Below are 12,412 nucleotides of genomic sequence, written 5' to 3' on the forward strand. Positions count from 1 at the left end.
CGAGGGCAACAGGCAGTATTCATTTTACTGTGCAGGGCATTGTGGAGTCCCACCCCTCTTCACAGTTTCAGGCTTCTATGTTCTTTTGCGACTTCTGCTTAATATACCCGTAGAGTCAAGCCACTGGGCGCTGAATGCAACAGTGCAGAGAGTCATTTTCTCACTCTTACTCAGTGTCTCTGCTACCCTCTGACTTCCTTAAAAGAGTTCTTCCCACCCTATAGAAGTATATCAGAATTTTGAGGATACTGAACAGTTTTTAGGTCCTTAATGTTAGTCACAAATCCATGTTAGACTTACTATGTTCTGTAGTTGAACTAAACAGTTCTAGTTCTGTTCGAGTGGTAATGTATTATGCCATTAAATATTGCCTGTGAAGTGAGAAAGGATGGATTCTTTCTGAGATTAATACTACCAGATCTATGGAGTAATCAATTTTGTGAGTTTCTGCTGTCCCTTATCTGTACTTTGGTATTCCTTAATGCTTTATTAAAGCTTATCTTTATGGTATTAATACCTCTGCTGTAGTATGTTACCCTCATATTGTATAAGACATCTGATAGTAATCATAATAAAATGACAATGAAACTTTACTGAAGAATGTGAACTACATTTAGATGACCATCCTGCATACGTTTTTTTCCCAAGTATATTTAGTTTTCCAGATAAATACAAATAAAAAACAACCTTATGCTCCCCCCCTCCTTTTTTTTTACAGGACTCTGCTCAGATTGAATTGCTTAAAGAACTGCTAGATCTGCTAAAGGATATGGTAGTGATGCTCTTGTCACTGCTTGAAGGTTGGACCTGTTTTTCTTTATGGTCAATACAATTATCTCAGCTTCATAATGTAAAGTACAACAATTATGTTAATCTTTCTAAACAGTTTGTTAATTGCCTTTATGTAATGCCAGGAAAAAAACTATTTCATAGTTATTTAATAATTATTCTGGAATATACATAGTCATGAAAAAGAGGGCTGCTACAGAAAAGCATGTTGAAAGAAAAATTTAAAAGATTTAAGAACGTTTTTGTTCTGTTCTTAGCATGAATATGAAATTTATTTATTTATTCAAAATGTAACAATGCCAAATAACTTACTGTTTTTACACACTACTTAGGTAATGTTGTAAATGGAACTATTGGAAAACAAATGGTAGACACGCTTGTAGAATCATCTAGCAATGTAGAAATGATTTTGAAGTTCTTTGACATGTTCCTCAAGTTAAAAGATCTGACTAACTCAGATGCTTTCAAAGAGCATGACCCTGACGGTAAAGGCATCATTTCAAAGAAGGAATTCCAGAAATCAATGGAGGCTCAAAAACAATACATACAGTCAGAGATTGAATTCCTACTATCCTGTGCAGAAGCTGATGAAAATGATATGTTTAACTATGTTGATTTTGTGGAAAGATTCCATGAACCAGCCAAAGACATTGGATTTAATGTAGCAGTATTGCTAACAAACCTTTCGGAGCACATGCCTAATGATTCACGCCTTCAGAGCTTACTTGAACCTGCGGAAAGTGTTCTTAATTACTTTGAACCATACCTTGGCCGTATTGAAATAATGGGTGGAGCCAAGAAAATAGAAAGAGTTTACTTTGAAATCAGTGAATCCAGTAGAATGCAGTGGGAGAAGCCACAGGTGAAGGAATCCAAAAGGCAGTTCATATTTGATGTTGTAAATGAAGGTGGAGAGCAAGAAAAAATGGAACTCTTTGTGAATTTCTGTGAAGACACAATCTTTGAAATGCAGTTAGCATCCCAGATCTCTGAAACGGATTCATCTGAGAGGCCTGAGGAAGAGGAAGAGGCAGAGCCTTGTTATGTAGTGGATATTGGAGATGATGAGGAAGAAGAAAAGTCCCTGGAATCTGCTTCAGCTTTTGCAATGGCCTGTGTTGCAGTGAAGAAGAATGTTGCCAACTTTTTTAAAATGGCCACTGTAAAGAACCTAAGGAAACAATACAGGAAAGTTAGAAAGATGACAGTAAAAGAGATGGTGAAAGTGTTTTTCTCCTTCTTCTGGATCCTATTTGTAGGGATGTTCCAACTGTTCTTTACTATAGTGTGGGGAATTTTCCAGATTCTTTGGAGCACTGTATTTGGGGGTGGCCTGGTTGAAGGAGCCAAGAACATTAAAGTTACTAAAATATTAGGGGACATGCCTGACCCAACACAGTTTGGAATCCACGATGATGTTATGGAAGCAGAAAAAGCTGAAGGCACTGAGCATGGCATCAGAGCTGAACTTGTGCAGTTTGTGAAGGGTGAAAAGGGAGAAACTGACATAATCTCAGACATTTTTGGCATTCATACAAAGAAAGAAGGTGGCTCAAAACATGGTCATGATGCTGGACTTGGAGATATTGCAGAAATCCTTGGTACTGATACCCAGTCGTCTTTGGAAAACACAGTTCGTAAGAAAAAAGGATTACAGGTATGTTAAAGAGATATTGTATTTCTTTGCAGAAAATAATAATACAGATATATTACTGAATTTTCTATTAGTAACTGAATTATTTGTCAGTTAACTAATTAATAAATGTTCTCAATAAGAACATACTTATAACCCGTACTCTTTTAAAAACAAACGGGAGAGTTTATGTGGCAGAAAAATTCAGCCCAGTGTGTTTAGATTTCACTGAAGTAAATTATTGCTATTGTTCATTTGGACTTTATTCAAAACAAAAATTGCTAGCCCATTTCTAGGCCCAGTTTTTGCTTTAAATGGTTTACAGTCTTGTTTATTCTGCATACCCCATTTTTTCACAGTATTTTTCAATTACTTTTACAATCTACTTTCTCCATAATAATGCCTGATCATTATTGTCTTTCTTCTACATGCTTTACTGACCACATACAATAAAATATCCTTTTTTTCCTATTATTTGAAATAATTTTGCCTGAATTTGTTGTTACTTTAATGTTTATCATATAATCATTCTTTACTTTTATTCTGTTTTATGAAAAATATATTTTGTTCCACTTAGCTGAGCTAAATATAATTTATCATTTTGTTTAAAAATGGATTGAACTAAACATCAAAACTGAAATGCATTTGTCATATTTGGAAAGCATTATGTTTCACTCTACACTTCAGATCTGTTTCTACTGGTTATTCAAATATATCTTTCCTCTCACCATTAATCCACGTGTTTGTGGTACGCTTTCCAGATATTTTCAAGATAAACCTCCATTGTAAACCTCCAAGTTAATTATTTCCTCTTCATTTGTATGCTTTTCTCCAATATTTTATTGCCTAGATTGAACTATATTTTTCCAGTTATTTTTTGTTATTTATGTGTATACTTAAAAATGACAGTCTTTTAAAATCCTGTCTCATTTAGCATAAATGTAATGTGGTTGGTATTTAAAAATACTATTTTAACTTAAGGATCTTAGCAGGTCTGAGTAAACACTGTAGAATTTTCTTTGCTTGACTTTGATTTATACATTTCCCTCAGATTTGTTTCTAACTATTGATAAAAATGCTCAGTAATTTATGTAGATACTTTGAGTCACTAACGTGAAGTCAGCTATGCAATTTATCCAGTTTTTACCTTTAATACATTATCAAGTGAAACTTACCATGATAACGTGTGCACTAATTCTGTATTACAGAAATTGCTATTCACATTGTGTGTATAAATGGCTCAAGTAATCCAGTTAGAGCACAGGATATAACTATTAAGTCGAGCTCAAAGAAGAAACAGCAATGTAAGAACCAAAAATTCCCTTCAGGAAGTCACCATGTCTGTCTTAAGCATTTACAATAATAAAACTTAGACAAATGGATAGAAACAGAAATTCACCGCTATATACTAGAAAGCGATTGTGTAGTGACAAGGTCAGTAACACTACCATAGCCAGAGAAACTGCAAAATAACCTATGGAATTGTATATGATGAAGATTCTTAGGACTTAGTTACTGTGAAGTTCCACAAGAATCTGTGCCAAGAGCCAGGTGGGTTCACAAATAGGAAGAGAAATGAGTAGTGAGCTAACAGAGTTTGCTGGTAAATCTAAGTTACTCATAGCAGTAAAATCAAGAGCTAACTGCAAAGTTTTACTTAAAATAGCAGATGAAAATCAGTGAAGTGATGTATATGGGAGGAAAAGTTATAATTTTACATGTAAAATGTTGGGTTTTGAGCTCATTGTTACTGCTTGGGTATGAAATCTTGGGAATATAATAGAGCTGTACAGAAGTATCAGTTCAATGAAAATGTCAGTCAACACAGATCGAAAAAGCAAACTGAAATTTTGAATTGTTGAGAAAGGAATGGAGAGAGGAAAAACCCAGAATATTACTATGCTCCATGAACCCAAAGTATATCTTGTGTCTTGAAGACCAGGTTCCCCCATTTCAAAAAGAATGTGATAAAACTGAAAAAGGTTCAGTGAAGGTCAAAAAGTTATCAAAACTTGATATGGAACAACTCTTGTGTATGGAATTAAGTAGGTTAAGGCTTTTCAGCCTGGAAAAGAGACAACTGAGAGAGCTATATGATGGAGGGATGGAGAGGATGGATAGAGATTTATTCATTCTTTCCCCACCCTACCCCTTAGAAAAACTAGGAATCATCAAACGATCTCTGAATTACCCTCCACCAGCTTGAGATCTTAGGGGAAACTCTTTGTGGAAGAGTTACACATGCTTCCATCACGTGTACCAGATGAGGTTCCCCAGATAAGAGGCGAGATAAGCAAGGCAAGATCGATTTAGTAAATTCTTTCATAAATTCTTTCACTACTTACGTGCAAGAGAGAGGCATCCAGGTGAGTAGTGGGGGAAATGTTTTGATAACTGTATTTATGTATTAACCAGAAATGCAGGAGAACACACTGATAGACAATTGGTGTCTAAGCACTTTGAGAGAATACAGGAGAGGCTAAAGAGTTAAGATAGGTTTTTGCAAAAATGAATGGTCACAAATTTAGGCACTTTAGATTCCTTTGTGAATCTAGGACTTCAGAGCCTGCATCTCTCTGATTTCCAGTGAAGCTTAGATATTCAAACAGCATTTGAAATGAGTTTACTTTGGTCTTGCAACACTGAGCCTAAAGGCGTTTGAAATCCAGGCCCCAGCTTCTTTGCTGCAGTTAGCCATATGTAAAATTGTATATTGGTTTTTCCTTATCTCAAGGGAATGTTGTAAACACCTACTTAGATGGTTGTGAGGTGTGCCAGTAAAGGTTTAATGAACCATCAACCCACCTAAGAGAAATAATTTGAAGAAAACATTGCGTAAGTGAAAGTTGTTTAAATATTTGTGTGTTTTCAATTGCATCAGTTGATCTTGACAAAGAAATTGGGGGTTTTAATATCTGATAATTACGCAGATCTTGTGCAGGTTTTTTATGCTGTCATTGATATATTATTCCTTGTTTCATATTTGGAATGAGGCAAGCTGATGCTCATTTTCCACATAATCAGTAACTGCACTGAGTCCTTCTGAGTGACTTTTATTAGGGTATTATTCTAGTTCGGAAATTTTGGCTTTGAATATGACTCATGTTAGAGTATGATCTGGATGTAGTTACCTTCATCCTCAACTGGTCACATAATCTGTCTGATAACCATGTGTAATTACTTTAAGTTGTTCAGTCAACTGGCTAGTTACAGTATTGATAACACTATACTGAAAAAGGCTATCAGAAGAATTTCTGCAGTTTCCACTGTTAAAATCTAGTCTGAGCTGTCTATTTTTAAAAATCTAACACTTCAAAAGTGCAAAGTGGTATAAAAAATATAGCATGGTAGTTATTGTATTTGTTTCTTAAAAAACAGTAACGAAAGTTACCAAAATTTTATTTGAATGGATCCATTTTTGACGGTTAAAATACTTTTTGCAGATATCTGAAATTGCAAAAGAAGCTGAAGCGGAAAGAAAAGCAGAAGCTGAGAAGGCTGAGTAAGTTATTTTTACACAATTCCTGTTTAATTCCTTGCTAATTTCTAATACTGGATAATAAGGACCGAAAGAATCCAAGCAATGCTCAGTATTCAAAGCACTTTATGTACAATTTGTCTCATCAGTATTTTGAAAAGCAGCACAGTCCCTAAGAGGTGGCAGACCATCTCAGTGGGCAACAAAATGGTAATCTGATTTTTGTGGCCCTTGACAATTCTGCATATATAAATCTGTGGCCATTGTCTTTTTTAAAATTTTCATAACTACCTTTAAAAATGAGCACCAGTCTTGAAAATAAACTCTGCAACTTGTCATTACTGCTATTTACACTTTCCCTACTATCCACTATAAATTTCACGCAACAATACTCGATCGTTGAAACACAAGATTTTATTAAACAAACAAGTTTTATTATTGCTGTTTTATCTGTTCTCAAGTTGTGAACTTGACAGCAGATACATTCCTTTGTCCAGTCATCCTACATATGACTGCCTTATAAACAACTGTTAAAATCCTTACCTTGCTTTAGCAGCATCCTACTTCTAAGGGGCATGCTGTCTTTCTGGACCTGCAGCCACATTGTAGGCTTGCAGCCTGATGAATGCCCTTAAAGTATTTGTAGACACACGCAAAAGATCTCCTAGAGATTCTTACATATTCAAAAGCTATACATCATATTTTCATTTGTTTTTTATTTTGCTTCGTATTTAAAATGTTTACTTCAGCCTCATTTATCTTTCTCCTCTTACCTGCCCAAGTTAATTTTTTTAAGTGTGCTATTGAGGTCAGTATTTTAGGACTGGATACACTTCGTATGGCTTGTCTGAAAGGTATCCTTTTTTTTTTTCCTCTGTATATATATATGTTTATATGTGTGTATCTATGTGTGCATATATATGTGTATATACATATATGTATATACGTATGTCTTACATGGACAAGAATGTGTATACATATATGTATGCTCACACACGTGCATTTAAATGGGGGGGAGTTCTGTTACCTCGTTGAAGTATGCCATCAACACTATCAATGATGGTTCAGTGTATTTTCATTTCCTATCTGTTACCTTTCAGACTGCATCTAACATACTTCTTCAGTTTAAAAGTCCCCTTCTTGCATTTTATTGTCACAGAATTGTTTTAATATGATTTGTCTCTCTTTTCAATCCCCGAAGGGATGTTAAACATATTATTTGCATTGTTTAGAGCACTTCCGGTAATTAAAAAGTGCACTTAAACTCTTCTGTGGTTTTTTTGGTACCAGGTATCCAAAGAACCTGTTGATGAGTGTTAAGCAATTTATAAATATCTAGAAATTTGCCCCAAATCTCCTGTGCCACTCATTTTCTTATTTTAGGCTTTTTCACCTCTTATTTTCCATAGGCATGATTTCTTTCTACCTCTATTATTTTAGTGGACTTATTTTCCCTATTGCCTGTTGTCTTCTCTTGTCCGTCATGCTTAATTCTCCTCTTAGGTACTTTTGCAGCGTATTCACATTGCCTTCAGCTTAAAAATTTGAGTTTAAATGGCTTACATTTCTGAGGCTGCAGCAGGGACTTTTTTTGGTAGAAGGTAAACACATTTTTGACGCCCATCATATGATTCCTACTGCAGTAGTAGTGTGATAAAGTGAACCACATACTGCATTTCTTTATCCTCATGCCTAAAACTTTCAACCACCTGAATGCCTCAACATTCTTCTACATATAAGCAAATTCAGCTTTTTTTTTTTAAGTTTAGTCATTAAATTCCCATATTACTACATACAGTCTTGATACTTAATTTTCATAAAGGCAGTTCAGTGGTGCAGGAGGAATGATTGTCATCTTCTACATACTTTGTAAGGTGCAACCCTCTGAAGCAGAGGGTTGTTATTACTTGTTATTACTTGTTCACCTCTGTAACTACAGTGATTGCCTTGACTGAAATGAATTCATTTCATGATACTGTGATTGAATTATGATACTGTGTACCAAATCCTAAAAGCTTTATTTCTCTTCTTCAGCCCCAGGCTCAAGAAAGTACACGTGAACTCTTAACATTTTTATGTTGCTTGTATTGAGTATATATGTACATCACTGGTTTTGGCAAACATTATCCACTTCACACTTGCTGCAGTAATTTCTGCCTGTTTTTTTGCTTTTTACCCTTTTGATCTCCCCTCAGCAACTCTATTCTTGCATATCATTTGAAACTAAGGTCACTTTTTTTTACTCTGGGTTTACCTCAAGTCTTTTACTTGCAACCATTTTTCTCCCAGTGTTAAAACTACCTTTCAAAGCCAAACTTTCCAAATTAGCATTCCTTCTAAGTGAATGCATTTACAATACAGAAGTTTGGCTAGGTATTTGTGTTTAGATAACCTTTCTTCTAGCATGGAAGATGGTGAGAAACAAGATATAGCAAAGGAAGTACAATCTGAGCAGCTAGAAGAGGGAAAAATGAAGAAAAAGAAGCGAAGGCATGGACAAAAAATTGAGAAACCAGAGGCTGTGATGGCTAACTTCTTCAAAGCTTTGGAAATTTATCAAATAAAAATGCTTGTAAGTTTTTCTTAAATTCTTTTAGTCATTGACTTTTTATTTATGTAATAAAGAACACTTGTTTGATATAGAAGGGAGAAATGTCATCATAAAAGGAACATTGGCATGAGTTTTCAAATGACTGGCTGTATTCAGTCTTTGTGATTTTTGTATATACTTCATAGACTTATATAAATAAACTGTGTGAGTAATTTCTCTTGTCTTGGTCAAACAGGACAGATTAACCTCTTGAGCTCCTTGTTAGGAGCTCCCTATTTTCCATAATCTAACTTCTAGAATCTGTAATTCTATTTTTTGTAAGATTTTTCTTTGTTCTTAAAAACATCAACTGATGAACTGTCTGAAACCTCAGGTAGTTTATTCCAGTATTCTAGCATTTCTTTTCCAGACTTCCTTCTAGAAAGTTTTCCTTAATATTCTATTTCAGTCTTCCCAGTTGCAATTTTAAGCTCATTATTTTTAATCGCGCTTACCATGAAATGGGAGAATAGGCTGACAAGAAATGCCCTTGCTCATTATAACTGGCGTATGAAGGCAACACAATTATGTATTTACTTTCTTAGAAACCTTGCTGCCTACTTTTCTTATCTCGATATTAGCTACCGGCCACCTCTAATTTTTTTTTTTTTTTTTTTTTTTTACTTTCAGCACTACTTGGCAAGAAATTTTTATAACTTAAGGTTTCTTGCTCTATTTGTTGCATTTGCCATCAACTTTATTCTTCTATTTTACAAGGTAAGATTATGCATTGTTCTTTAAATGTTTTTTGGTTACTTCCAGAGGAATATTTAATGATGGTTTCAAGGCTTGTTTAATAAAGCCATTATTACAAGCCCTTCACACATGAACTAAAGCATTTTGACATGAAGTAAAAATATTATTTTAAATTTTGTAACTAAAATTTGTGATATTAAACCTACTCTGTTTTTATTTTACTCGGGCTGAATGAAAACAGATTTATTTCATTCATCCTTTACAGCTGAGCCTGCGTTTCTAGGCATTTTTTTATTTACTCACATAAGTCTGTTATTGTTTGGATTGTTAATCTTGTCACGGGAAGTTTGAAATCTGACTAAAATAACTCAAATGTCAAAACTGTTGCTTTTTTTTTCTCTCATTTGTTTTAAAGATAGTGAGATACTTCAGTTCACCTGATTAATCTCAATGATTGTATTTCTGCTTTTTCTAAAGAACCTACTGACTACATTCTTTTTGACTGAGAAATAGTTTATACATAATTTCAGAATCAGATTAATGTCTCAATTTAACTAGATAAGCTCATATGTTTCAGTTATACTTAATTCATAATTTTTTTTCATGCCTTTTAGGCCTGGGGTTTGGCCTTTTTGGGGAGAGTGCTTGCTTTATTTAATTTCTTTTTTCATTTTTTTTCATGAATTTAGTAACCTCTGATGAACATCAAATGTTTTTTTTTTTTTTTCCCATTCTGTGTTTCCATATGAGAGTTTAATTCAGTTTTCATACTTATTTACTCCAGTTTCTTTGTTGTCATTGCCTATATGGTTGTTACTGACTATTGTGATGAAGACATTTCTATACTGGGATCGGGACTTCAATTGATTGGTTTGAGAAGGCAGAAGAAATATAAAGCAAGAGAAGCCTTTTCATAGTAGGCTACAGTTCTTTTTTTATATCACTGGTGAAGAAGGTTATACATCCATACTTCAAACTTAATTTTAGGGTTTTACCTGAATCTAATGAGTCATTTCAGATTCTGGTGTATAACCCAATGATACAAAGCAGAACATCTTTAGCAGCCTTCACTAATTTTATTCCTGAATCTTCACAATTTCTATCCATGAAAAGGAGTACAATTCACTAAAGAGAACTCCCATCCATAAAAGCCTTTTTTTTTTCTTTTTTCTTTTTTTTCTCCCCTTTCCTTGCAGACCTAAGTCCGTAAGAAAAGTCCTCGTTTATCTTTATCCTGGAATCTGGCCCTTTTGATTTTCCCTTTCTAGATATAGGGTGCAAGTTGCAATAAGCTGATGAATCTGGTGTTTTCCAGTATTACATTTTCTAGTTCTGTTGTTCACAACCAAAACCTTCAGAGAAGACAAAAGCAGCTGGCTGAACATTCAGTCTAGAAGCAACCAAATCCTGATCTCATATATCTTGACAAGCAACTCCTATGACACAGTTATAGTCTCAGAGACAGGGCAGGTAAAGACGCAAAAGGCTCTTGAAAACTAGGTAGAATGTACATGCACCATTCCAGGAGAAAGACCATCAGGGCTATTTAAGGCTCTTCTTGCCTTTCTCTTTCCGTCCCATATGGTTAGAGAAAATGGACTTCAAAGGTATATGCAGAAGTCTGCTTTTGTCTATGCCAGTCCTTTTGTCCCCACTCTCTTCTGCTTTTCATTGGGTCTTGTGGGTCAGCCAACAACCCATTCTGTTCCAGAGTGAGGACAAAAGTTTGTGTCTATCAGTGCAAGTCCATCTGTCATAGATAGGAAGGGGTCAGTGGGAGCCAAACAGGACGACTGAACAGGACTTCAGCTTTCAGATAAAGCTGTCAAAAGAAGGGCACTTAGGGCTTTTATTTTAAAGGCCAGGTTTTTAAAGTCGCTGGAAGAATTTAGGGCAGTATGTCAGCTTCACGGCTTGGGGTATGAAATACTGATTAAACACTGTATTCATTTGAAGCTCTAAACTAAGTCATGAAATGAAAATTTATGGACAATGTGCAAGTTGGTAACATGAGAACTTTGTTTCTTTCTAGACTCTAGTAATCAGGGACAACGTAGATTACAAAACAGACCCTAAATTCAGTCTCATTAGATAACCCTGTCATTGCTTGGTTCTTCCAAGAAAACATTTTTGCATAACTTTTTCATTGTTTGTTTTGGTTTTGCTATGGCACTGTTAAAGGAGAGATTTGTAAGCTGTCATATGCCTGTACTTGCTTTTTTCTAGATTCTATTTTCAGTGACGCGAGATGATGTGGAGACTTCTGCTGTGAAAATGAAGGACATTACTGTTCAAAGCTAATGCTCTACCATCTTCCCATGAGCAGGCTTTGCAAACTTCATTTGTCATTATAGTAAAGGAAAAGCTTTTAAGCTTATTGTGTGTTTTCAATGTGCTTGAATTTCTCTCAGGTGACAGAAGAGCCACTTGATGAAGTAGAGGAAGACTCTAATCTCTGGAACTCTTTTGATGAAGAGGACGAGGAGGAGGGCATGGTGTTTTTTGTTTTAGAAGAAAGTACAGGTTACATGGCACCTGCTCTCAGGGCATTGGCAGTTATTCATACTATCATCTCCTTTGTCTGTGTGATTGGATACTATTGTTTAAAGGCAAGTCCTGAATCTTATTACTAATACATTATTTGTTGAAGAACATCGGCTATGCCCAAAGTGGGTTTTGGAGCTAATACTGGAATACCTATTCGTACCTACTTGTTTACAAATTCTCACTATTCAATATGTCAATGTTTTTCTCATGTACTCAGTCTGGCAGAGACAGAGTTAACTTTCTTAATAGCAGTGGTTTGGATTTGTGGTTAAAACAGTGTTGATAACACACCCACCTTTTGATTATTGCTGAACAGTGCTTGCACAGCGGGAAGGCTTTCTCTTTGCTTTACCCGCTCTGTGCATCCCCCAGTGAGTATGTTGGGAGAGGGCAAGAAGTTGGGAGGGGACACAGCTGGGACAGCTGACCTGGATGGACCACAGTGGTATATCATGCCATATAACATCATGCTCAGCAATAAAAACTGGGCGGGGAGGGGGGCTTGATTTCCAAGGTGGTCATTGCTCAAAGACTGGCTAGGCATTGATCTGCTTGTGGGACGTGCTAGTGTGATGTTTGGTCTTATATAGTATTATAAAGAGTACTTTGTACTGTAGGTAGATATCATGGTTTCTGTCCTGGTTTCAGCTGGGATAGAGTTAATTGTCTTCCTAGTAGC

At 35.4% G+C, this 12,412-nt stretch overlaps 1 protein-coding gene across 21 annotated transcripts in view; it reads left to right on the plus strand.

Moving 5' to 3' along the window:
• The window catches only part of RYR3 (ryanodine receptor 3), a 245,220-nt gene that overhangs the window by 217,207 nt on the left and 15,601 nt on the right, over window positions 1-12,412 (plus strand). For all 21 annotated transcript variants that reach the window (XM_029998543.2, XM_029998586.2, XM_029998547.2 and 18 more), the window contains 6 exons: window positions 719-800; window positions 1,122-2,446; window positions 5,866-5,924; window positions 8,304-8,472; window positions 9,121-9,207; window positions 11,598-11,795. In XM_029998543.2, coding sequence (XP_029854403.1) covers window positions 719-800; window positions 1,122-2,446; window positions 5,866-5,924; window positions 8,304-8,472; window positions 9,121-9,207; window positions 11,598-11,795 — 1,920 coding nt within the window. The remainder of the gene's footprint in view (window positions 1-718; window positions 801-1,121; window positions 2,447-5,865; window positions 5,925-8,303; window positions 8,473-9,120; window positions 9,208-11,597; window positions 11,796-12,412) is intronic.

The sequence above is a fragment of the Aquila chrysaetos genome, chromosome 2, assembly GCF_900496995.4.
Source record: "Aquila chrysaetos chrysaetos chromosome 2, bAquChr1.4, whole genome shotgun sequence".
NCBI lineage: Eukaryota > Metazoa > Chordata > Aves > Accipitriformes > Accipitridae > Aquila > Aquila chrysaetos.